The 26,951-nt window shown below is 38.2% G+C and overlaps 1 protein-coding gene across 6 annotated transcripts in view; it reads left to right on the forward strand.

Annotated features, from left to right (window-relative positions):
• Positions 1–26,951, forward strand: part of vav2 (vav 2 guanine nucleotide exchange factor) — a 256,865-nt gene that overhangs the window by 203,541 nt on the left and 26,373 nt on the right. For all 6 annotated transcript variants that reach the window (XM_056268289.1, XM_056268290.1, XM_056268292.1 and 3 more), the window contains exons 5-8: positions 7,473–7,578; positions 10,588–10,686; positions 12,026–12,094; positions 14,344–14,444. In XM_056268289.1, the coding sequence (XP_056124264.1) occupies positions 7,473–7,578; positions 10,588–10,686; positions 12,026–12,094; positions 14,344–14,444 (375 nt within the window). The remainder of the gene's footprint in view (positions 1–7,472; positions 7,579–10,587; positions 10,687–12,025; positions 12,095–14,343; positions 14,445–26,951) is intronic.

The raw sequence follows: 26,951 nt of genomic DNA on the forward strand, positions 1-26,951 counted from the left end.
AACGCTTCTCGGTGCCAAATCTAATAGAGGTTAAACCCACAGCCAGAGCACAAGCACTCGCTGCGCTGCCAGTGATGGAACAGTGAAGATGAGCAAATGAATGAAACTACCCATCCATGCAGACCCATGACCTTTTACAGCCATAAATATGGTTCAATTCCAGCACAACACTGCCGTCTGATTAATGGAAAGGTCCCTGATATGATGCGCCGGGACACAGTTTAACAAGCACTTTCATCAGGCTGCTCGGAGCTCTCTTAATTGGACTGTGATATCATTGTCTGCTTTAATGGAAATATGCATGAAAGGGTTTTCTGCAGTGCTACTGAACCTTATTCATATAAGCCCTGTGTCTGTTTCTATTAGATTGGAGATGTTTCTCAACATTGTGCCATATGTGGGGCCAAAGAGAGTGGGAATGAGAAGGCTGGTGATTGTCCTCAATAATATTGTCGTGTTTTTCAGCTATTGAAGTAAAGAGTACGGTTCATTTGAAGAGATAAAAGGCAGAAAGTGCTAATCAAGGTGCTTTTGTGAAAGGTTAATGATGTTGAAGAAGCTCTTTAGTCGGGTTTGCTCTTGAGTGTGAGATGACTGAGACACTCCTCTTCCAAAGAGCTTAAAAAAAAAAGAGACCACATTCACTCATACTGCTTACGGCCAGCAGTTTTAAATGAAACTGTGAGGAATTTAAGTACAGTCAGGGTAGGCGTGTGCGACATTGACAAAAAATTGTATCTTGATATTTTCTGGGATTTTATCGATAACGATAATTGGACTATATTTTGCTGAGTTTGCGGGTACCTTGGCAGATTTAGGACTGCCATGGACAGCTGACTCCCAAAGCTTTTGATATTCTTCATATTCTGTGTGGTGGTCAGTTCGCAGCAGTGACAGAATTGATCTTTTCCAATAAGCTTAAATTGATTTTTACCTTTTATGGGCATTTTACCTTTATAAAGCCATTTTTTTCTAAACTAATAAAATGTATGCATCACCTTTTGTGTCAAAATTCTTACATTTAATCAATAAATTCAATAAGAATAATAAGGCACAATAGGGCTGTTAACAATCAAATGAAATCCGTATCAACAAAATGTATCATTGCAATGCAGAGGAAACAGAAGCTGCATTTGGAGTGACATTTAGATGCATTTACACAGTCTGTTTAATGCAGCTCAGAGGCCACATGAATGCTTTTAACCTGCAGTTACAAATGCATAAATAATGTTTTGATGTTTTTTAACATAAAACTATGACTATTTATATTTAAATGATTTTAAAAATTAAAAGATGATTTAAATATGAAATTAAAACCGCCAGTAGGTGGCAACAAGTCACTTTTAATGAGTGAGTCATTGAGATTGAAAAGATTCATTCAAAAGACTGATTCATTCAGGAACAAAGCATTTGACTGTTAATGAGTAGGTCATAGAATCATTCATTCAACCGATTTGTTCAAAAAGTTGATTCATTCAGTAACAAGACACGGCTGTGTGTTGCTCAGAGGCTTGTTTACTATTTACGTTGGTGAAATGGAGCAAAAACAGGCCATATTGTGTCTAAAATTTAAGTCAATATTAACTTGTTTATTGAACTGTGTTTAAATTCAATATAACATGTGTAATCATGCTGATATTTGGACAAAAAAAACGACAAACTTTGTGTGGTATTAACTATATTAAATTATAATATAAAAGACATACACGGGCCTTTTTGCCCGTTATCTTGAATTTTGGGGGCATTATAAGTGCATTTTAATAAACTAAATCGCAGTGAAAGTATGCACTCTAAATGCGCACTAATCTAACTTACTAGACTACATCACGTAGAGTATGAATGTGCTGTCTGGGTGCGTTTTTATAAAGTGAGGGATATACTTGATGATAATGTCAGATCGCAAATCGCTAAAACAACAATTACGATATATATCGCACACCCCTAAGTCAGTGCCATTTTTTTATTAAAACTCAGTATTCTGTGAACTAACAAACACATTGCAGTTGTCTGAAGGACTATGTTTAACAGTCTCTGGATTCAAAATTTAAACATTTAAATTTTTTATATAGATGCTTTGTTGTTTTCTGCGAGTTGCACATAATGGGCCAATGTGTTTCTGAAATGATGTAACAGTGATTCAGAAGGGGAGCTCCATCACAAACTATTGCGTTTACTTTACACACACCTCTGTTTTTTGACATGTTAACGGGTCCTGAGCCAGCGACTGTGGCCTTGAGCACTGTGTATTCAGGTATGCACTGATCCGAACTGACTACTGTTGGTAAATGAGTGGTATAAATATGTCAGGGTTGTTAATTCTGGGTTATTATAATCCGAGTTCACATCCAATCCAGCCATACTGGATTTCTCAGCATCATTGTCACTTTCCACTATATGTCATGTGTTCATCCAAAAACTGGCAAAGCATGAAATTGTTCAATTTTAGCAAGCAGGCCGTCTCTTTCTCCATCAAATAGCAATCAGATGTTTGGTTGTACATCATGTCAGCAATGATTTACTTCATCCTAACTGGTTGCTACTATGTTATATTCTCGCCTGAGGCATTGTGGGTAGTGGGGCCTCAGGCCAAATCACTCTCTAAGCCTTCGAGAGGTAAAAACTACTGCCATTGGCACCTGTCTCTCCTGGCACCTCAGATTGAACTCTGCAGCCAGCGACCTATTCAGTCAAGATGATGGACGGGTTTGAAAATTTAACTAACATTCAGTAGAATCCTCAAATAATGTGCAGAACATCTCAACCAAGTAGTTTGCTGCTCCAAGAATCCACGTTTCCATCAACATGCCACATTACTGTTTATTTAGCCCTCACAAGCCATTCTATAGGTAGCATATGACAAAGATTTCATTAAAATTAACGTTTCTTTACACTGAAAAAATGGCTTTTTGATTTTATTCACAATTAATTTATCTTCATTTAAAGCATATTTTATTTGACCTTAGTCAATGTTTTTTAGTTATTTCAGGATTCATTTATATTAAAGTCTGTGATTTTGAGTAAATGGAAAAGACCTTGACATTCATTTATTTTCGTACATCTAAAAGGCTTTCTGCAGCTATCGTAGTGCAAGTAGGTAGTTTCTTGATACTGCACTAGCATTTGCACAGCTATTGCTCATTGAGTGAAGTAACATATATTATAGTCCTAACATATGCAGCCACCCACAACCTAACCATAAGTTCTACTCTTCAGCACTGTGGTAACCACAAACATTTCAACATAACTGAAACTATTTTAAATGCCATAACTGAACATTAAACATTAACAGGTCTTTCCCACCACTCAAAAATACATAAAATAACACTTAATTTTAACATTTACTCTTCTGATCCAGCTCTATGCAACGCATGCTGAGAACTAGCAATCCTCGTCCCAGTTTCAGTTAATGCAACTAAAATGATTCATGTAGCCCCAGCCAGAGGTCGCATTAGTCATTTTGACGGACAGGGTCATACAAATTCTGTCATAATCTATTACCCGTCATTTTAATTTTCATATTTTAATGATAATAAGCCATTTAATAGGCTAAATGAAATAAACATGAATGAACATCAGAAAATATTGAAAGATATAGTCCAACTTACCGAAATCCATATTATGTCTTTCATGTAATCGCTCTGATTCAACACTGATTCAAACACTGATTCAACCGCAGAAAGACGCCAAAAAAACAGCTTAGTTTTAACAGCCAAAATGGAATTCGGAAATTAATTTAATTTGCTATTATTAAACTGATATATCACTATTATGAGTAAACCACTATACCTGTTGTCTTCAGAAAGGCTTTAAGATAGTCTAGGACTATCACATCATCTCACAGATATGCAAAATGTTGACTGCCTTTTCTTGCCATGCCATGAGTCCATATGTTCTGCCAGTGTTATCAATGTTCCCCTTATCTTCCCTCTTATTACTTCATCCCGAATTACTGTGATCAGTTCTAGTATGACAGTGTGCGATGAAGTTAACTTTTATTGACATACTGTTATGAGTTTGGGATGGATCCTTTGTTCTGCTCTAAACAGTTTTCCCTTTCTGGGTTTGTGGTTGGGTAAGTGAAGGAAATGTTCAAGAATGCTGTAACACAAGTAAAATCAGCACTTTTGAGTGACCATGATGGCTTAGACAGCATGAAACCACAAAATATTTCACGACCTAAATGGAGAATCTTTCCACACTTTCGATATACTGAGTGTCAATTTACACCATATTGAATCAAACCAGATTTTTTCATTTGCACTCATAAGATGTATTTGTATAATGCCCACTCAACCGAACCACAAGTTGGATCAGCCTTAATAACATTAATTTGACAGCAGAGCTGGTCTTTTGATTTTTGTATACTTGTATAAAGCAGCATTTTGTGCTCACTCATACTGATTTAACATAATGACACTTAATGGGGTCATGTCTTTGCATACAAAAGTGGACATCCTATTTTTGCCATCCAGATTTAAACCACAGTGAGCAAAAAAAAAAAGCTCCTTTTTTGACACATTCTGCTTTCATTTATTCTACCTGATACACACAGAACCTTACAATCCTTTGGACAGATCACTGCACCTCACATAGTGCAGTTAATGCTTGTCCTCAGGGAATTGGAGGTCACACAATAGATGCCATTAGAAATCTTTTTGCCTCAGTTCCTTTGCAGTTTGGGACCAGTGTGCTTCAGAGGAGTAAAGTTTTTTTCCCTCAGTCTACATTGCTCTGTCAGACAGCAGCTCTGCTACTGGGGAAAGTCAACTCAGCTAATGAGGGAGGGCAGCAAGCCACCCGTCCTTCAGGGTGAACTGTACAACCTCAATTAATACTTCAAACAATCCCTTCTCCATGTGGACACAGTGCTGAATGTTAGATTGATGCCACCACCTTTCTTTTATTAGCTTGTCCATTCCTACCTACTGTTCAAACATACACATGCATGTCATGTTTTGTCATTTTGAAAAAGGAACGACATTCAAATCATGTTCAAAAAGGTAATTATTTTGAATTCAGCAATTTCACAGTTCTCTCATAGGGTTTTCAAAGTGAGTGTAGTCTTATCCACATACTGCTCCTGCTGTAAAACACTGCTTTAATGAAAGACAGTTCAATAAACTTTGTCTATTTGACCATTTCATCCTTTTTTTTAACTGGTCCTTTGAAGGAGGTGTTTGTTGACAGGACACGCAGCTCTCCTCTGAACCTTCTAGTGGCTTTACATGAATTACAGTATTTTTATTACTTTCATTTAATTTTGTGTGTGTGTATATATATATATATATATATATACATACATACAATTTCACATATATATATATATATATATATATTGTTCACAGTATTTTTTTTCCTCTTATTTAGCAGCCACAGGTGCAAACCAAAGAATTTCAGTCTCTCAAATAAATAAAATACATAAAAAGTATTATTTCTTAAGTATTATTTGTTCTGAAAGTCAGATGAGTGACTGAAGGTGATGAAGTTCTTTATAAAACTGTGCAGCTGTTCTGGATGTGCAGGTATAGAAGGTCACGCTGATGGATTAACACCCAGCAGCTCTTGCCAGACTAACAATCCTAAAATCCTCCAATAATTGGCAACTCACTCTGGCTGGTTTCCATCCATCTACGCCAGTCTTTTCCCATGATTCAGTGAAACTGCTTTGTTTATAAACTTGCATGGTGATAGCTTAGATATGCATGTATTCTACAGACACAAGTGTGGGATGTGGGATGTTGTAGCTGTGGATTGAGCAGCTAGCCTGGTAACTCAAAACCCTGCTGAAAACCTGGTTTGCTGGTCTTGGCTGATTAAGCTGGTGGTTTTATGATAGTTTTAGCTAGTTTAAAAGAGTCTCCCAGCCTCGCCAAGTAGGTTTTTAGGTGGGTAGCCAGTTTATCTGGATTGAGGAATGCATTTGTATTTCAGTTCTCCATGAGCTGATGAGGCAGTGAGCTAATCTCCTGGGTAGGCGTTTGATTTAAGCCACATTAGGTTTTCACGCTTGCTTTAGCCTGCAATTTGTAACGCTTTGACCAGGATAACTCTCGTGAAAGCAATGGAAGAAAGAGCTTCAAGGCAAAAAGACTATTACGCACATTTATATAGCAGGTACACAGGCAACGCGATCCTCTCATACATGAGGGTTCACTCTTTTTTTTTTTTTTGCATCACAAAATGAAGTAAGAAAACAAAAGTATAGCATGAAGGTAGATCACACTTATCCTCTACTGTGGTTCTCATCTCACACTCACAACTCAACAACGTCATAACGCATAGCGCACGCCATGAATGATGTGATCAGTCTCTTAAAGGGCACACCACACAATAATGTGCGGCACAATGTTTCGTTCGTTACAGATTGGACACGATCAGCAGAAGTGAGCAAGGTACTTGTTGCTGACTGGTTGCAAAGCAGTCTGGTGTGTATGTTTGAGAGAGTGAGTTCTTCTCTTAGAGAGGAATGGATGACTGATTTGATTGTTGGTGTGAGAGCACAGCTGGGACCAGGACGCCTTCTGTGATGTCAGCCTCCTTTATTTCGGCCATTCCCTTTTTCCCCCTGAGAGAACGATGGCAGAGTGTGCAGTGATGGATGGCATCGCTGCGGTCTCAGGGCTTTTTCGATGTCTGATAAACACATACACAAGCTTATCAGGGTTGCAAACTACTGTATATGTGATGACACTGACTGGGAGAAATATGTCATAATTCTGTCTCAAACACTTTGTTGTGTAACCAGGAGTGATGTTACACTCAGCATCAGCATCATCTCCTTCGTGCATCTCCATCTCTTCCATCATATCATTGTGTCTCTCAGTATTGCGACTGGTTAGGACACAGTACGTTCTAGTCTTTGCCACCTCATACAGTACTGCCATTTACGACTGTATGTTATTTATGCTCACCAAGCCACATTTGTTTAGAGTAAATATAGTAATATTGTGAATTTTTATCAATTTAAAATAAATGTTTTATACTTTATTATATTTTAAAATGATTTAATCCTGTGATGGCAAAGCTGAATTCTCAGCAGCCTTTACTCCAGTCTTCAGTGTCACATGATCCTTCAGAAATCATTCTTTAATGCTGATTTGTTGCTCAAGAAATTTCTTATTATTATCAATGTTGAACACATATTTTTGTGGAAACCAATCATTTTTTCCCCAGGATTCTTTGATGAATAGAAAGTTCAAAAGAACCACATTTATTTGAAATAAAAATATTTTTGTAAGATTACAAATGTCTTTACTCTTACTTTTGAACAATTTAATGCATCCTTGCCTAAATAAGTGTTAATTTTTATTTTATTTTTATCGTACTATCTTCCAGACAGAAAATTACTCTCAGAACAATAAATTGATAAAACTCAGAAAATGCCTTGGTGCTCAAATGCTTGTCAGATCTGTTTAAAAAAAAAGAAGGTATTTTAACCCACTCTTTCCTTTTGTGCCCTTTCTTTTGCACAGTGAGCACGATGTGGGAGAGGACGACATATATGACTGCGTTCCCTGCGAGGATGATGGGGACGACATCTACGAGGACATCATCAAGGTGGAGGTTAGACAGCCCATGGTGAGTGAGACACCATACGGACGACCCTCATTGGTGCGTGTGTGAGAGGATATACAGTAGATGGATTGTTTCCTGTCATTTCCCATGGCTGTGCGCGTGTTCACTTGCTCTGCTTACATTTGCTGCTTTGCCTCCTTAATGCTGCAGATCAGATACATGCAGGTAAGTGTCACGCTGTACCGCACATGATTCTCTTACGATCCTTCAGTGCTCCTCTTTCCTTTCCTTTAAATGTGTGTCGGTGCAAGCCATTGAGCTTTCTACGCATATATGAAGAACCTGTTGAGCAGGCCCAGATTCCCTCTCACATTGACAGTTCATTGAAGTTCCAACAATTTTTATTTATCAAAGAATAGGTGGCCCAAAAATAAAAATTGGGTCATCATATATTTACCCTCAAGATGTTTTGAAGAATAATTACACTGTGCAATTTTCCATACTGTGAAAGCATATGGTGACCAGGGACCAAAAAAGATCTTGATAGCCCCTCAAATCCCATTTGTGCATGCTCATATACTTGCCACATGAAGACAATTGACTCCAGACTGTTGTTTTTCACATTTACAAAAAAAAAAAAAAATTAGGACAGGCCAGTTTGTAAATATATATTTTTGTAAATATGTAAATAATAAAAAATGTTGGTTGTTTTCCACAAACAAAACTATAATTGACTTCAGAACACTTGAAATACAGAACACAAGTTGTTTGGACTACTTCTATAGTATTTTTTTGTCCACCAGCTGTACAACATTTGGTCTCTGTAAATGTTAATTGTATGGAAAAGAGAAGTGTGAACATTCTGCAAAACATCTGCCTTTGTGTTCCAATGGATACAAGATACATGTTACAGGTTTCGAACAACATGAGGGTGAGTAAATGATGCCAGACTTTCATATTTGATGAACTATTCTTTTTAATATTTGGGGGTTTTTATTATCCTCAAGCAGAAAAAAATTTAAAAATCGTTTTAATTTGATCAATCACGATTCTTATCAATTCCCAGTCTCAATTACAATAAGGTAAAAACAAAAAGAAGTCAATATTTAGATATCAAACATATTTATTCTGTCTTTTTGCTAAATATTCTGTTGCTGATGAATACAATTAACAGCAGCCTACAGAACAATATCCTATACTGTTACACATACATTGTTTTTCTTAACTGTTTACATTCACTTAAGACAAAACTGGCTGTGTTTACGAGGATATTTTGACATCATTTTGTGTGTATTTTTCCGTTAAAGAGCAAGACACGAAAAAGAACTTCATGCATTGTGCACACACTATGTGTACTATGTGTACTAATGTGTGTATCTTATCAAATCAACGGTTCTTGGAAATTGTAGCCAGCAGGGGTTGCTCACCCTGTGGTCTGTCTGGTCCTAACAACCAACCCAGTATAGTGATGGGGACACTATACTGTCAAAAAGCACTGTCCTTTGGGTGAGACGTTAAACCAAGGTCCTGACTGTCTTTGGTCATTAAAAATCCTTCCAAAAAGAGTAGAGGTGTAACCCCTGCATCCTGACCAAATTTACCTCTTGGCCCCATTTGCCTCCTTCCATCATGGCCTCTTTATAATCCCCATATATATACTGATTGGCTTCATCACTCTGTCTCCTCTCCACCAATAAGCTGGTGTGTGGTGGGCGTTCATGCACAATATGGCTGATGTCACATCATCCAGGTGCATTCTGCACTGGTGGTGGTTGAGGAGATTCCCCTCTTCCATATGTAAAGTGCTTTAAGTGTCGAGAAAAGCACAATATAAATGTAACAAATTATTATTATTAAATTTGGAAAGAGTGCTAAAATAAAACTGGTTCTCGGTACCCAGAGAGGAGCGTCTTTCTTCCTCTGCTAGAAATGAGAAGGAGGGGAGGCTGACTCAGTGTCCATCTGAGTGTGTGCTGTCTCACAGAGTGAGCTAATGTTGGGTTATTTTAAACACACGAGGGAGGAAATCTCTTCTGCAGACAGAGAAAACTGCCGGGTCCCACCTTAACAGAGATACACAAACACATACTTAGACTGAGACTCACAATCTGTGTCATCAGACACATGCTACAAGAAGGACACATTAGACTCTTAGTGGGCCAAATACAGCAACTTAAATGAGGGTGATAAGAAAAACATGGCGGAAAAAGAGCTTCAGAGACCAAGATTCTGAACTGTTTTGTGGCTTTTCGCTAATTATATCTTCTTTATCTTTTAATACAATAGACACTGGAGTTTCACATTAGTCAGTGGAAGTCACAGATATATTTCCCTTTCCCAATACTGACTGCTTTCATTGTTGCTAGGCGGCCCTTTGGAAAAAAATCCCTTTTTTTTGTCCAACTTGCTCTCTAATGAAACAATTGTTTGTGATCTTGAATTTCTCTGGATGTGGGCAAGTTTTCTTTGGCCTCGTACACCACCAGGCCCAGATGTTCAAATGTGTGCTGTGATGTTCATTCCAGCTCTGACCTCCGGCTGCTGTGCCTTCCCTGGGCTCCAGTGTTATCACCATTTTCTTAAGCTCGCCAACCTGCTCGCATTACACCAAGACCCCAGTGATTATGCTTAATCAAATGCATCGTGTTCTATTAGATCATTTTCTGTTGTTATTGTTTTGTGAATTGACCTCATTTAATTCCTCAGTCCTAATCAAAACCACATTTATGACTTTCATACAGTTTGTGTGTGTGTGTGTGTGAGTGTGTGTGTGTGTGTGTGTGTGTGTGAGATAGAGAACTTTAGGCTTAGAAGTATATGTTGTTTTGAATGAATGAAAGACTAAACTCTTGCTCTTGCTTCCTTGTCAACGTTGTCCTTGAGGTTTTGTTGTGAAAAACTCTGTCCACCTTTGTCTTTTACTGTAATGTGCTTTGGCCATCCTGATTGTGGCCTGAATTCCTTTAAAAATAAATGTTCGGTACCTTGTGTAGCTGTTTAAAGGAGCTGAGCTAGTATCCTGCAGGACAATACCAACATGGTTTGTGTGTCTTTTTCTTCTTTCCATAACAGAAAATGGGCATGACAGAAGATGATAAGAGAAACTGCTGCTTGGTGGAGATTCAGGAGACAGAGGCAAAGTACTACAAGACACTGGAGGACATTGAGAAGGTGAGTGGGACAGGGTAGTGAGTCTTAGAGCTAGAGAGAGTGGAAATGAAGGCCTGGAACTGGGTCAAGGTCTTGTTATGGTTCTCTGAGGACAGTTAGGCAACTTAAAATAGATGGAGAGAGAGGACAAAAGATGAGAACTGAGCATTAGTTGACAAATGTACTTCGGTGGCCTGATGAATTAATACACGGTTTTATTGGGCACAAATCATTGATGCATTTTATTCCAAAGAAAAAAAATAGGGATGCACAGTATATCTGAACCACAACAGTTATTGGCCTATAATAGAATTGAACATTTTTCATTTATCGATATTGGATGTTCAATTGTTCATGCCCATTCCCCCCTTTTTATATTTAGCTTACCCTTGTAATTAATTTAAATTCATTTTAAATCAATTTATTTTAGTTTTTATTGTTATTTATTTAGACAAAATATTTTTGAATTAATAAATAAAAAAAATATCTGCCATTTCTCAGTTATTGGTCATGTCATTTCTCAGTTATTGGCCATAATATAATTATTATTGGCTAATCGGTCTGCCAGATTTGCTTTGGAGTCTTTTAAAGCATAAACATCTAAAAACAACTTTTCTTTTTTGCTGATGTCATGTAGGGAAAATAATGCAAATAGCGGTCTTGGCAATGTTTTAGGCTACAGCGTAAAACTGTGCTTTTCTTGATGTGTGTCCTCCCTTTGCCCCCTGGACCCTGGGGTCAGACAACAGGGCAGAAATGCCATGCGCTGACCTCAAAGTGAGAAAACGTGTCTGTTTAGTAAACCAATACTGTTGGCAAAAGATTGAATCTTGCCCTGGGGGGTTATTGCATGCATGCATGCTTGTATGTACAAATCATACAAACTTGAGTGTATGATGTTTATTCCTGCCCTTTTTCCAGTTGCGCTGTCACACACAACAGACAGAATTTTAAGCGTGACAGTGTGCTGTTAGTAGGGGTGATGAATCCGTCAAAACAGTGGGGGGTCATGCAGATTTCATATTCCAGACAGAGGCTTTGTTTACTGATTATCGTTTGATTCATTTAATCCTAATTAAGACAAACATGTCAGTATTGCACTGGAATCTCTTTTTGCTTTGCAAATTAAACAAATAGGGTTTTTTTATGTTTGAAAAGCCTACCCACAGGAACACTAGACATAGTATTTTACTTGTTTGTCAAAGACAATTACCAAACCACAACAAGGTGTAAGCAATCTCATTACAAGTGTTTGATTGTATGCTTTGACTTTGAATGAATTTCCATTTCCATTTTTTTTTTTTTTTTGCCATATGGGCTTTTGGCATTTGTGAGATTTTCTTCTATTTTACATTTTTAGAATTATATGATGCCCCTGAAGCAAGTCTTATTGCCACAGGAGATGGAGGCCATATTTGTAAATTTAGAGGTGAGTGATCATTTACAGTACTTTTCATTTTCAGCCTAAAGTATTTAAGGTATTTTACATTTATATTTTTTCATACGATTTTTTTCATAACAAAGTTTGCCAATAGTGTAAAGTAATTATTTAAAATCTCATATTTTTGTAGTTCACTTGTTGAATTTACTAAATATTTGTTAGGATTTGCTGATAGAACCCAAACGCAGAACAGCCAGGGAAGCTCAAAAAGATAAATCAATAAACCAATAATCAGTTAACAAGAGGGCGTGGCCAAGACTACAGACTGAAAGAATATCACATGGCACACAGAAACAAACAAAAGTCATGTGCAAAAGGCACATGGCAACCAAACATGACAGAAGCCATGTGCTCAGGCAAACACTCAAGACAAGACAGGAGAACATGGCAACCAAACATGACAGAAGCCATGTGCTCAGACAAACACCACCCAGAGAACAATTCCAAAGCCGTACGCTCACACAAGGACAAAATAATCAACATGAGCGTCATGATCCTGTCACCTAACTAAAAATAAGACCAACCAAGGTGACAAGACCCTGAGCTATTACCTCAAGTAACACATTTGTTTGTTTAAAAAAAATAAAGTGCATTAAAAAAAATTACAAGATATAATGTAAAAAAGAAATATCTAAAATAATATGCATCAAAATATTCAAATAGCTGATATTACATATACTTTCAGATACATCAGAGCTTTGATAATTAATTTTAATTAATTTTCATTTTCTTCTGACGTTATATAAATAATATAAGTCTATTCGGATTTGATGATCTTGTGTGTCTGTATTGAACTTCTAAATTCCTTTATTCTGAATATAGAAATCACACAGAAAATAATTAGCACTGGGCGGTATTTAACCAGTATACTGGTTTTAATTTTGCGTACAATATGAATTTTTCAAATACCACCCTACCAGTGCATAGCAGAAACAATTTCTGTATCTGTTCAATGTCCAACAAAGTATATGGCATTGTTCGCCACAAAGAGCGCTATATGGAGTGTATTGAGAAGGGAAGCCTACTAAAGGTGCAGTATGCGATCTCCCAAAATCGTTGTTGAACACTGTTGATATTTGAAATCAACCCAAACAAACCCACCCCTGTCTTCATTGCTCCGCCTCCAAAATTCACAAACACTTTACAGCTCTCTCCGGGCTGGTCTCGAACGAGGATTGCCGGGCGCTAACAAGGACACCAAGTCGCTGGCGACTTTAGGTGACACGAGCGACAGTGTCCATTGGCGACAGAATGTGGGCGTCAAACGACGCGATACACCCGACAAAAATTTAAGCTTTATGCAAATGAGAAGCGATTTTCGCGAGCGACTACCAATAGGAAAGAAGACTTTCAGTGGAGCTGAAAACCGTCTCGAGTGCAGGCGAGACGGAAGAGTTTGAGGGCGATTTCACTGTTTTATATGATTTGACTGTAACCACATACATGGATATAATAAAATGATGCATGGAAAATAAACTGTCGACAGTCTCAGTGAGTTTAATTCATACATTTATAGTTTGAGTGTTGTAATTTTATGATGCAAGTAGCACTGCTGCAGTTCATTTTACAGTTTCCTCTGCATTATATTGACTATTTGGGACAAGAAAATTGATTATGTCAAATTCGAATGACGTTTTTTAGTAAGAGTTTAATTTGTTGATTGATCGATCGTTAATCTAGTAAATTATTTAATCCACTGCACACTGCTGTGGTAAAAACACTCTCCCAATTGCATACTGTTTCTTTTGAGCCATTTACTTTGACACATTTACTTACTGGAGTTGGACTTTTCACCATGTCTGGTAAGATAGCAATCATGATGATAAGTGTGTTCATTAATTATGAGTGCAACGGATCACAGTTGATCCATGATCCGTACGGACCAGGCCTCACGGTTCGGCATGTGATTCGCGGATTAACTGCTAAGTTTAACCATCATAGAGCGAAAGTTTATCATTTGGATGTGTTTTGTCTTGCCAATTTAAACGATTTTAAATGCAGAAGAAGCGGCGAAAATCAGGACTCGTGCACTGTCATCTGTGCGCACAGCCTCACACACCCGAAGTGCAGAGAGAGAGAGTTACGTTTCAGACAGCACTCAAACACCGAATTGATTCCTCTTTCACGCAAAAACTTGTCTCTGACAGCAAGTGATTGATTCTGAGGGGACAAAAGTATGGCACAACAAATAGATTAACAATGCTTTGGTGGATGTTAGCAATTCTTTGTTTACACAGGACATCATCAAGGTCCATTTTGCTCTGCTGAGGGCCATTGACCTGACCATGGTGAGCGGGGGGAACGGCCTGGGAAAGATCTTTCTGGACTACAAGGAGAGGTCAGTACCTTGACAGAGTATGTGGGTTTATCACTGTCAGTTCTCTTATAACATCTCAGCCTTTTGTCAACAACACCGTAAGCCTCTGTTGAGCTGAAATGACCTCAAGTGAAGGAGGCAAAGTCTTGCTCCGGTCGACCACCCCAAAAAAATCCATCACACCAACAGGGTCTGACCACAGCAGCCCAGCTGTTTTAAAATAAATCCTCATCAGAGCCCAGAGCTCCCAGGGCTTAGAAAGAAAATAGACCTGTCTGCTGCAGTAGAGCTGAACACTTCCTGTTTTGAGTGCTCTTTTTGTCTCTTGTAGCTGCTGTATCAAAAATCAATAACCAGATAATAGAGAATGTTTTAGCTACTTCATCCACAATGGATGACAGATACCCAAGGAATTCAGTAAAATCATAACACTATTTCATCTGTATCTACCAAAGATGGAGAATTTAGCCAGCCTTTATACAGTCTCTTCCTTTTTGCAGTATTATATTAAACAAAAGGACCTTAAAGAAAGATTTTCCCAAACATGAAAATTCTGTCATTTTCTTTGACTTTTTTTCAAGACTTACTTTCTTGTGTGGATCAGAAATTAATATATTTTGAAGAATGTTTCAACTGTTTTAGTCCATACATTAAACGTCAATGGGTTCCAAAACAATATTGAGCCCCACATACTTTCATTGTATTGTACAACTATAGGGTGAGTAAATGATGACTGAATTGTCATGTTTGGGTGAACTCTCCCTTTAATACTGTACTCTGACATACACAGCGGACGATATTAAGATGCAGATGAGCCACTCATATTCTCTCTGAAGTTTGAATGTGAGCAGCTGTACGTGGTGTACCCCAGGTCATTGGTCTGGCACTGCTGATTCAGCTCAGTAATGTGAAATATCCCTGCAGTTTCCTTTGGTTTGAGAAACACTGAGGCTTGACTAAATGACAGGCCCTGTAACAGTCAGCTTATTCTAGTAATGCTACACTACATTAAACTCTGTGTTATCAGGCATTACTGAGACCCTGCGAATCAGTTTCTGTATAAGAGTTCTGTTCTTGCTGTACTAAGCACAATTGCTTTTTTTTTTATCCCAACTGGGACCTACTTAATAAAACCAAGTAGGTGTAACACAAAATTATGACCTCACTGCAATTAGAGTGCATGCGTCCTCAGAGATGAGAACTTTGGTTTAGTGTTCTGGTTTATTAAGCAGCCAGATGACCTTGCAGTAAGATCTTTGGAATTAACGTTGCTGGAATTCTTAGACCATGATCTTTATGGATGCAGCCTTATCAAACACGAGGGTTATACAAACCTTCTTTGTTATACATGCAGATTGTGAGGAAGTCAACGTTCTAGATGTAATGCAGCAATTTTACATGTGACCCTAGTCAGTTCAGTGGGCACTTATGTAATTTGAGCCTTTCAGAATCACAAAGATGATTTTAGGCTTGCATCACATGTAATTTAAGTGTGATTTTAGTCTATAACTATGGTTTAAAATGTATGTTTATTGAAAGTAAAGATAGTAAGCTCTAAGCATAAATGGGTTTAACACAAAATGAAAATCGACTGGAAGTGGAGGAAATCGACTGAAATACTCATTACTTGCAGCTGGCTGATTAGTTTAGCATCATGTGGCAGACAGCAAGCTTCCAAAATATCCTTGTATCTGAGCAATAGTTCACCCAAAAATTACTATCCTGTCATCGTTTACTCGCCCTCATGTCATTCCAATCCTGTATGACACAAAAAAAGATATTGTGAAACTAAATGACCCAAAACATCTTTGGACCCTTCTTCAAAATATATATGTGTGTTCCACAGGAAAATAGTGTCATACAGGTTCTATATTTCAGTTTTTCTTATAGTCAGATATATATATATACACTCACCGGCCACTTTATTAGGTACCCCATGCTAGTAACGGGTTGGACCCCCTTTTGCCTTCAGAACTGCCTCAATTCTTCGTGGCATAGATTCAACAAGGTGCTGGAAGCATTCCTCAGGGAGTTTGGTCCATATTGACATGATGGCATCACACAGTTGCCGCAGATTTGTCGGCTGCACATCCATGATGCGAATCTCCCGTTCCACCACATCCCAAAGATGCTCTATTGGGTTGAGATCTGGTGACTGTGGAGGCCATTTTAGTACAGTGAACTCATTGTCATGTTCAAGAAACCAATTTGAAATGATTAGAGCTTTGTGACATGGTGGAAGTAGCCATCAGAGGATGGGTACATGGTGGCCATAAAGGGATGGACATGGTCAGAAACAATGCTCAGGTAGGCCGTGGCATTTAAACGATGCCCAATTGGCACTAAGGGGCCTAAAGTGTGCCAGGAAAACATCCCCCACACCATTACACCACCACCACCAGCCTGCACAGTGGTAACAAGGCATGATGGTTCCATGTTCTCATTCTGTTTACGCCAAATTCTGACTCTAACATCTGAATGTCTCAACAGAAATCGAGACTCATCAGACCAGGCAACATTTTTCCAGTCTTCAACTGTTCAATTTTGGTGAGCTCTTGCAAATTGTAGCCTCTTTTTCCTATTTGTAGTGGAGATGAGTGGTACCCGGTGGAGTCTTCTGCTGTTGTAGCCCATCCGCCTCAAGGTTGTGCGTGTTGTGGCTTCACAAATGCTTTGCTGCATACCTCGGTTGTAACGAGTGGTTATTTCAGTCACTGTTGCCCTTCTATCAGCTCGAACCAGTCTGGCCATTCTCCTCTGACCTCTGGCATCAACAAGGCATTTCCGCCCACAGAACTGCCGCTCACTGGATGTTTTTTCTTTTTCGGACCATTCTCTGTAAACCCTAGAGATGGTTGTGCGTGAAAATCCCAGTAGATTAGCAGTTTCTGAAATACTCAGACCAGCCCTTCTGGCACCAACAATCATGCTACGTTCAAAGTCACTCAAATCAACTTTCTTCCCCATACTGATGCTCGGTTTGAACTGCAGGAGATTGTCTTGACCATGTCTACATGCCTAAATGCACTGAGTTGCCGCCATGTGATTGGCTGCTTAGAAATTAAGTGTTAACGAGCAGTTGGACAGGTGTACCTAATAAAGTGGCCGGTTAGTGTATATATATATATATATATATATATGTGTGTGTGTGTGTGTGTGCTTTTATCGCAATAACTTCATTACATTAAAGTGTTGGTTTTGATTTCATGTTGACTCAAGTCTTTAGTTTGCTCTTTAAAGCACCCACTTGTTCTAATGCACATTAAAGACTTTGTTCCTTTTTTATCTTCTTCTCTGCTCTAGACATCTAATTTAACCTGCGCTTGAGTGCATCCATAGATATCTTATCTCTTATGTGGGTAATTGACTTCTCCCATTGAGAATTACCATATAGGCTCTTGAGAGAGGAACTGAGACTTTGTTCTGCATCAGATTCATTGAATACAGCAGCTGCGGAGGGCATTTGCATTCTCACAGGGAGAGCCTGATCTCTACATTACTGGGTTGTTTGTAATGATAATCACAGGTTCATTTTCAGTAATGACAGCATGCTGTGACCGAAACCAATCTCAAAATGTTCTGTAAGATTCAAACTTTTTTATTAACGCCCATTACCTGACGTTAATGGGAACAAACGCAGTCAGAATGGGTTTATATGCTATTTACAGTTGTTTAAGTTGGTGACAGGGATTGATATATTAAAAAAAGCAAGTAAAGTAGGGATGGAGGAGACAGCCCTATTGTTTCCATTTGTCAGTTTGCATAGGTAATTGGCCCATTACAAGGCTCTTCCCCGAGCCCAGCAGGCAGCGTCACGCAGAGTCGGCGTGACAGCACCGCCTCTCTCGCTCGTACTCTTTTGTTTATGTAATTCCGAGCCTGTCATCTCATTGAGCCAGTCTTCCATGGGTGCTTGCACTAACATGCACTTTGGCACAACATAGCAGCAGTGTGGCCCCATTCTGACACGCATGACCGTCTCTCTGTGCCTTATCACTACATTTTCTTCCTTTCTGCTTGATTTCTTTCTTCCTTTCTGCTTGATTTCTTTCTTCCTTTCTTCACCTGTTTGCATGTCTATGTAGTCCATCACCATCAATAATCTTCTAATGCTCAATTACTGTGTCAATTTTTTTTTTAACTATCTAATTCTCAGACAGTCTCAAAATATGGTTGATACTTTTCAGGAAAAACCAGTTGAACAGCTTAATTGTAGGATTTTTTTCTCTTTCTAATAAGAAAAAAAAATACATTTGCACAAGAGAGTGGGCGGCTTTTATAAAAATCTTCGCAATACAAACTGACAGAATATATTTACATTTGGTGACATTAAGGCATTAAACAACGCTGAGTATTTTTGGCAAATTATTCATTTCATTAAAGCAGGGCTGCGTCATTCGCCTTTGACATTTTTCATCTGATTGGCATGTTTCTCTTTTTCATTATGGGATGCACGGTCCCTCTCCCTTTCCTCGCAACAATGACAGAAATGGCCAGGGGATTTGGCCGTTGTGCGGCTGCTATCTTCCACACCTCCGTCCATTGCTCCAAAAGCCCAGCTGCCTTTAATTAATTTTGTTATCTCCTCTTGTAAGTCCACGTGACCTTTTGCGGCACTGCGTTCCATAGAATTCAATAATTGAGAAGCTTTTCAGAAGTTATTGACACTGTGAAGGGCATATTGAAGAGCAAAAATACTATCTTGTTTCAAACAGAATTGGCATGCTGCTTTCTAAGACACTGCCTCGAGACCGCAAGGCAAATCACAACTTTTAGACCACGGTAAAGGTTGTTAAACTCTGAAGCAATAATTTTTTAGAGAGTTATTTCCAAACTAATTTAAGTTATAGTGCTGGAATGAGCTCAGAGTTGCTGAGGAACATTATTAGTTGGTTTGCGTTGAGATTGAGCCTCTATTCACTCCGTGCAGGCTGTGTTAGAGTGAAGGTGAGGGGTCTTCAATGCCTCATGTCAGAGACTATTACTTCTCTCACTGGCCTGTCACTTCCACTTTACTTTGCATTTTCCTCGCCAGCCCTGGTCTTTTCCAATGGACAGATGGAAGCTGGAAGGAGAGCGTCTATACCAAATTGTATTTTCTGTGAAATAACATGCATGACATATTTGCCATAATGAGAAAGTCGGTGCAGCGGGCGATTGCACCGGAAGAGAGATGAATTCAAAGAGCATGTGTTTACACAGCGATGGCAAAGGCTTTCAGTCTAGGGAATATTCACACTTAAGCAACCCAGGGCTTTTTTTCCCTACTCTCTCTCTTTCCATCTCGGTCACATCCCACTCTCACAGTCTGAAGTGCCGAAGGAGGAGGAAACCAGGATGAACCTCTGGAGAAGAGCCTGAATAGCCTTGACTGTTTTGCCACTGCAGTTGTCAGGATGTTGCATGTCTAAGCTTTGCTGGCATCACAAAGCCAATAAGACGGTGGGAACACAAATTGCAACATTTCTGTTTATTTCAGCACCTTTATCTTACAACTCTGATGCCTTGGGGAAGTGGAGGCCAAGTGTTTAGCACTCCAAGCTGGATCAGTCAACAGAATTATCTTCATAAAGAGCATATTCCTTGAGGTTGCACTGCTGATGTGCATTGTTTCTGGTTGTTAATATGTTTCACTTCTACTCCAATTGCATTTAAACACATAATTACTGGGTCATTAAAGAGTGATGATGTCCATTGCACACTAATGTATGTCCTAAATACAACCCTAAATGAAAGAGCATTCTGAAAGAGCATATATCTTCCTAATCAAATCTGCTCGCTGAATGTGTATGCCACACTTCACAAGATTATTTTTATTGCTTGTAAGATTTTTTTTTTTTTTTCATCATTGATGTGATGTTAGCTAATTTAGTACCATTAGATGCTTAGCACAGATGGACAAAGCATGGTCTGTTTGCTTGTATGAAAGGACATCTATTAGAGCACTGTGAATGGATATGGTAGGGAAAAATCACAGCTATCCTTTTTGAAATATAATAGTACCATGATACTATTATATACTATAATAGTGGTCTGTTGCATGAAGCTAGCTGAACAAACTTCAGAGTAGGTTTAGAGTTGACAAATGCAGATAAATCCAACCTGGTATAGAACGTATTCAGCGGTCTCACAAAGCTCAGTATAAACGTTCTTTGTCAACTCAAAGATAATCACAAACTCTGGAGCGCGTGTGGTAAACGGTCAATTAAACGGAACATGCAGAGCATCAGTTTGATTCACTTCTCTTAAGAGAGACGGCGTAAAATTTATTGCATCAGATATATGTCACTTTGCTCACAGCTGATTGGTCCAGTTTGGGTTTGTGGTCTTTAACTCAGAATATTACCTGCTCCGGAGTTGCAAGTTACCATAGCAATGAAACCTGCTAAAAACCAATCCACCTTCTTGAGCCCGAAAAAACAGAGTTTGCTCAAACTAATCTTGAAATTACTTGGGTAGAAACTGACACCGGCTTTGTGCAATGGTCGAATAGTTTTTACTCGTGTGCAAGAATTTTTTTCTGTGATGTGGTTTTAGGTACAGTTTTAACCAAAAATATAGACATTACAAAAATAGCTTTAGAAAGAAATATGTTATTTGATTCCACATAGACATTTATTACACATTTTGGCGGTTTCCTGGACAGGGTTTAAATTAAGACAGGAGAAAGCCTTAATCTAGCACAGTTAATTGTGTCTTAAAGAATGGCTTTCTGAAACACAGATTAAGTACAGATAACTAACACCTGAACTATGGAGTCCGGAAACTAAAATAAAAAAAAAGATGAATTTAAAACCAACTATAAAACATGGAATGAACCAAGAAAAGCTTAATATTGCATGGAACTGAGAAGCAAATCCAAGGAAAACAATGACAGCAGAAAAAAGACTGCAATCAAAAAAACTTAACTGAACAAGCAAATAGCAAAGAAATACTGCACACATCAGCTGTGGAATCTAAGAAGCCCCTAAAGGGACATGGTGAAGGGAAAATGATGGTTTTGCGTTGTATCTCACAAATGTTTTGCGTTCCCCCGAGGAACTATCAAAATCGCACTTCGTTCACTCGCAAAATGTTTTGCTTTCCCTCAAAAAACTTTGCGTTCACAAAAATGTTGTGAGTGAACGCAAAGTTTCCTACTCTAGCCATTCCAAACAGGAATTGAACCAGGGTCTCCAGCATGGAAGGCAGACGCGCTAACAAGGACATTAGTCTCTAGCGTCAGTAGCTTGAGGCTAGGGAAGTGAAGTTTACACAAACAGCTCTTACTAGCTTGCCTCTGTTACATACAAATATACACTGCCGTTCAAATGTTTGGAATCTGTACGGTTTTGTTTTGTTTTTGTTTTTTATGGTTTTAAAATAAGTCTCTTATGCTTACCAAGGTTGCATTTATTTGACTAAAAATACAAAACAAACAGTAATATTGTGAAATATTATTTAAAAAATGTTTTATTTGAATATATCTTAATGTCATTTATTCCTGTGATGGCAAAGCTTCAGCATCATTACTCCAGGCTTCAGTGGCACAGGATTTTTCAGAAATCATTCTAATATGCTGATTTACTGTTAAAGAAACATTTATTATTATTATCAGTGTTGTAAACCGTTGTGCACATTTCTTTCAGGATTCTTTGATGAATAGAAAGTTCAAAATAACAGCATTTATTTGAAATAAAATCTTTTGTAACATTATAAATGTCTTTACTGTCACTTTTGATCAATTTAATGCATCCTTGCTGAATAAAAGTATTAAATTCTTTCCAAAAAAAATTCTTACTGACCCCAAACTTTTGAACGGAAGTGTATAATGTTACAAATGCGTTCTATTTCAGATAAAAGCAGCATCTGAATTGGTATTTAGATATAATTACTATGAAGGTAAAAGAGTAGCAATACTCGAGAGCACGTAGATGTGAATTTGAGAACTTGTACAATAAATATTCGTACTTGTATGTGAACATTTACACTCACAGCTCCAATGTGAAAACCTGTAAAATAAAAATCTGAAGTTGAATGTTGAAATTTGCACTCGCAGACAATAGTCACAAACCTGTATTCTGAATTTGAAGCTGCAGACAAGTAGTCACAAATGTCTAAAATGCCATTCACAGAAATACAATGACAGTCAGTTAAAGGGATAGTTCACCCAAAAATGAAAATCCGGTCAGTAATTACTCACCCTCATGTTGTTCCAACCCCGTAAGATTTTCGTTCATCTTCGGAACACAAATTAAGATATTTTTGATTAAATCTGAGAGCTGGATCACTCCTCCATAGGCTTCTAAGGGAGTGAAACTTGCCGGCCCAGAAAAGTTACTAAAGGCATCGTTAAAATAGTCCAAGTGACTACAGTGGCTCAAACTTAAGTTTATCAAGCGACGAGAATACTTTTTGTGCGCAAAAAAAACAAACAAAAATAACGACTTTATTCAACTATTAATTTCCTTCTCTGTGGGCCTTGAGTTAGTTCACGTAGTGTAACAGCACAGCGCTTCTGTGTTGTACGTCACACGCATCACACACATACCAGCGTCGGCCAATAGTGAGCCTACGTGTGACGTACAACACAGATTTCCAGCTAAAGTTAGTTCTGATTGATTCACTCCCAGCAAAATTATCATTTGTTATTAAATTAGGGGCCACTAAGACGACGGCGTTCTCTCTAAACAGACTTTAAACGCGAACCTGTGACCTGATGGCGTTCGCATGCGCATTAAGAATTGATTCTATAGTTATATTCGTTTGAATATATGTGCGCAGGTTTGTAATTTCCCTACAAACCATGCCTAAACAAACTACTTGTCTTGCCTATACATTAGATAAAGAATTTTGTTTTATTTCATTACTTCGGGGTACGCGAACCGGATTTTCAACAACGCTTTATCTGTAGAGTTGGAAAGGGATCCTCCATAGGGAGAGGATAGTTGACACTTTAGCACTCCATTGTCATCGGGTCCAGGCGAAGCTCCTTTGTCAGATCTGGATACGGCCTGGATCCGGCAGACTGCGGGAAAACCTCGGGATAAACAAAGACACTAAAGTTAGCGTAGATGCCATTCTTCTTATGATGTAACGAGTACATCTGGATTTAAGGGAAGTGTTCCTAGTTCCGGCTGACCTAATCTATGCAGCCTAACATCGAATTATCAAAGTCTATAATGTATTATGTAAAATCCTATGTCAAAGAGATATGTTTTTAGTCTAGCTTTGAACTGACAGAGTGTGTCTGCTTCCCGGACAATGGTAGGAAGACTGTTCCAAAGCTTTGGTCCTAAATAGGAAAAGGATCTACCGCCAGCAGTCGATTTTGATATTCTAGGTATTATCAACTGGCCAGAATTTTGAGATCGCAATAGACGTGAAGGACTATAATGCTTTAAAAGCTCGCTCAAGTACTGCGGAGCTAAACCATTTAGTGCTTTGTAAGTAATCAACAATATTTTAAAATGTATACGATGTTTAATAGAGAGCCAATGCAGTGTTGACAGAACCGGGCTAATATGGTCATATTTCCTGGTTCTGGTAAGAACTCGAACTGCTGCGTTTTGAACTAGCTGTAGTTTGTTTATTAAGCGTGCAGGGCAACCACCCAGTAGAGCATTACAATAATCTAGCCTTGAGGTCATGAACGCATGAACTAATTGTTCTGCATTTGTTAATGAGAGCATATGGCGTAATTTAGATATATTTTAAGATGGAAAAATGCAGTTTTACAGATACTAGACTCGTGACTTTCAAATGAAAGATTTGTATCAAAGAGCACACCCAGGTTCCTAACCGATGACGAAGACTTGACTGAGCAGCCATCAAGTGTTAGACAGTATTCTAGCTTATTACGTGTGGAAGTTTTTTTGTCCAATAATTAGAATCTCTGTTTTTTCAGAATTTAGTAGTAGGAAATTACTAGTCATCCAATTTTTTATATCAGCTATGCATTCCGTTAATTTTGTGAATTGGTAAGTTTCGTTAGGTTTTGAAGAAATGTACAGCTGAGTATCATCGGCATAACAGTGAAAACTAATTCCATGTTTCCTAATGATATCTAGAGGGCGCAGGCATGCCGCATAGCATAAGCTGATTGGCCTCTGCTGATCCTGCAGCCAATGAGATTGCTTGCTCAACATTTAAATAGTCTGGTTCAGAGTTTGCTGTTGGGTTTCCCTGCACTATCACAGTTCCAGATCTCCTACATCTGCAATGGGATTTATGTCTGTTTCTGCAGCAGCTTCATTACATGCTCACAGCAACGAGTCTATGCATCTACTAGCAGTAGCAAGTCCCTACTTGCTCTGTAGCAGCAATAATCAACAGCAGCAGCAGTGTAGCAGATCTAGTCCGCCTAGACCAAATAAATGACCATTTCTATCACTATTTATATACATTTCGAGAGTTGTCATGATTGTGGGTTGCTCCTGGTCAGCAGCAGTGGTGAGAATTTACCAACAGTGGTCCAAGGAAGGACAAACCAGCAACCTGGTTTGGGAGTCTTGGGTGTTGGGCGCCCAAGACTCATTGATGCTCAAGGGCAACAAAGGCTATCCCGTCTGATCCGAGCCAACAGAAGATCACTGTGAATAGAGATGGTAGGGAAATGAGACAAAACGGTAATTTTGACATAATTTTGTGTGATTTTGTCCGTTGAAGCGTGATGGAGAACTCATTGTGGAGCTGGCACGCTGTCTGAAGTGACATTGTGTGCCAGATTTGGTATTTGTGCCTAACTTATGGTGCTTGAATGGTTTAATAGCACTTGAATGATATCGTGATCATATACGGTAGCGCAGCCAAAGGATGACAGGAAAAAAACGGACACTGCGTTAATTGCATTAAAGGACAAGTTCGGTATTTTACACTTAAAGCCCTGTTTCAAGATCGTTTCTGATGAAATAGAACGGTTAAGATTAAAATTTGGACACATGCTGCTGTCCCGGGAAATTTCGGTTTCTGTGGTTGCACCCCCCACCCCCCACCCAATACTATAGCAGTATTGGCATGCAAAATTAACAACTAATATTTAACAACTTATTCACATATTACACTTAAGGTGGTATCAATAAAGCATGCAGCTACATGACTATTATCACTAATAAGTGACCAAGATCTTCTGATCTGAGTTTCTCTTGGCTTCCTACCATAACAAATATGTATCAGAGACACACAGTTAAAGCAGCCAGAGAAAAAGTAATGTTAAAACCAAAGGGTCAAGAGCCCAACTAAAGCAAACACTGATCTCCATCATGGTGACATCAAACTTTATTATTTCCAATAAAACATCAACTTCTAAACCTCTGTTATTTCTCAATAAGAATGTTAGTATGAAATAAGTAAAGTAAGGATTGTAATAAGTGAGGATGCAGAGATCTTGAGAGATCTGTTAGTGTTTAATGTTCTGTTGGGATGTAAATTGTTTCTGTATGGTGTTGTGTGTGTCACCGTTATGTTGAAGAGTAGAGCCTGTGCTTCAGTCCAGGATAAGAAGAGTAACACTGATGAACTGCTGCATGTTGCTTTATTTAACTGACAGTAACTGTGTAGTTGCTGATGCAGTGACGTATAGTCACAGTAAATCATGCATGTAGTTACCTACATATTTTTTAGTAAAAAATTCAGGAAATATGTGAAATGACCGTTTCTGTTAAAAAGCTTAATTAAGTTTTCTGCTTTTGCACTTATTTAAATTAGGATATTTTACATTCATTTTATGGTTTTTGTATAGCAGCCATTGCTGACAGTCATTGACTGTTTTTTATGGGATTGTTTTTACAGTTAGGGTGTTTGATCATAATAATCCAGATAATAGCTGTAAAATAACAGTGTTTTTCTGTAAAACATTTAAGAAAAATATCTGTAAAAGTTTTTTGCACTTAATTTAAATTAGGATATTTTACTTTATTTTTACGGTTTTTGTTTGGCAGCCGTAGCTTCCAGTCATTTGACCCTTTTTTTACGATTATATTTTTTACAGTGCAATAATTAATTCTTAAACAGAATTATGCTTATATCATATTTGTTATATAAAAATATCATAGATGCCATGGTGAGAAAAACGTTATATCTAATAATTTTGGATAGCTGTATGCTATGCTACTATTTAAGCTAACTAAAAAAACACTAAGAACGAGAAATGTTTAACAATCCATAGCTTCGGTTATATACTAGTAAATTAAACGTATAAGTTAAAATATATTAATGGTCGCTATAACGTAGTTCAAATGACTTATATAATAAAGTGATATCTTTATCACGCCCAAAGTAAAAGCCAAACAAAAAGGAGTAGCAAATCTAGGCTCCTGCTGGAGCCAGTGTGGCACACAAGTGGCTGATCATGTACATATTTTCTGGGCTTGCCCAGTTTTGAAACAGTGTATTGGTCAGAAATACACTCAAGTATAGAGGAAATCTTAGAGATTGAGATTGGGGAAACAGGTTATATTCTATATCGTGGTAATATACCAGATTCAGTTAATAATAGGAATAAATATTTACTGAGGATACTACTAGCAGCAGCAAAAAAAGTGATTACTC

Source organism: Rhinichthys klamathensis, unplaced genomic scaffold (genome assembly GCF_029890125.1).
Source record: "Rhinichthys klamathensis goyatoka isolate OS25496 unplaced genomic scaffold, OSU_Roscu_1.1 h1tg000270l_1, whole genome shotgun sequence".
In the NCBI taxonomy this organism is placed as follows: Eukaryota; Metazoa; Chordata; class Actinopteri; order Cypriniformes; family Leuciscidae; genus Rhinichthys; species Rhinichthys klamathensis.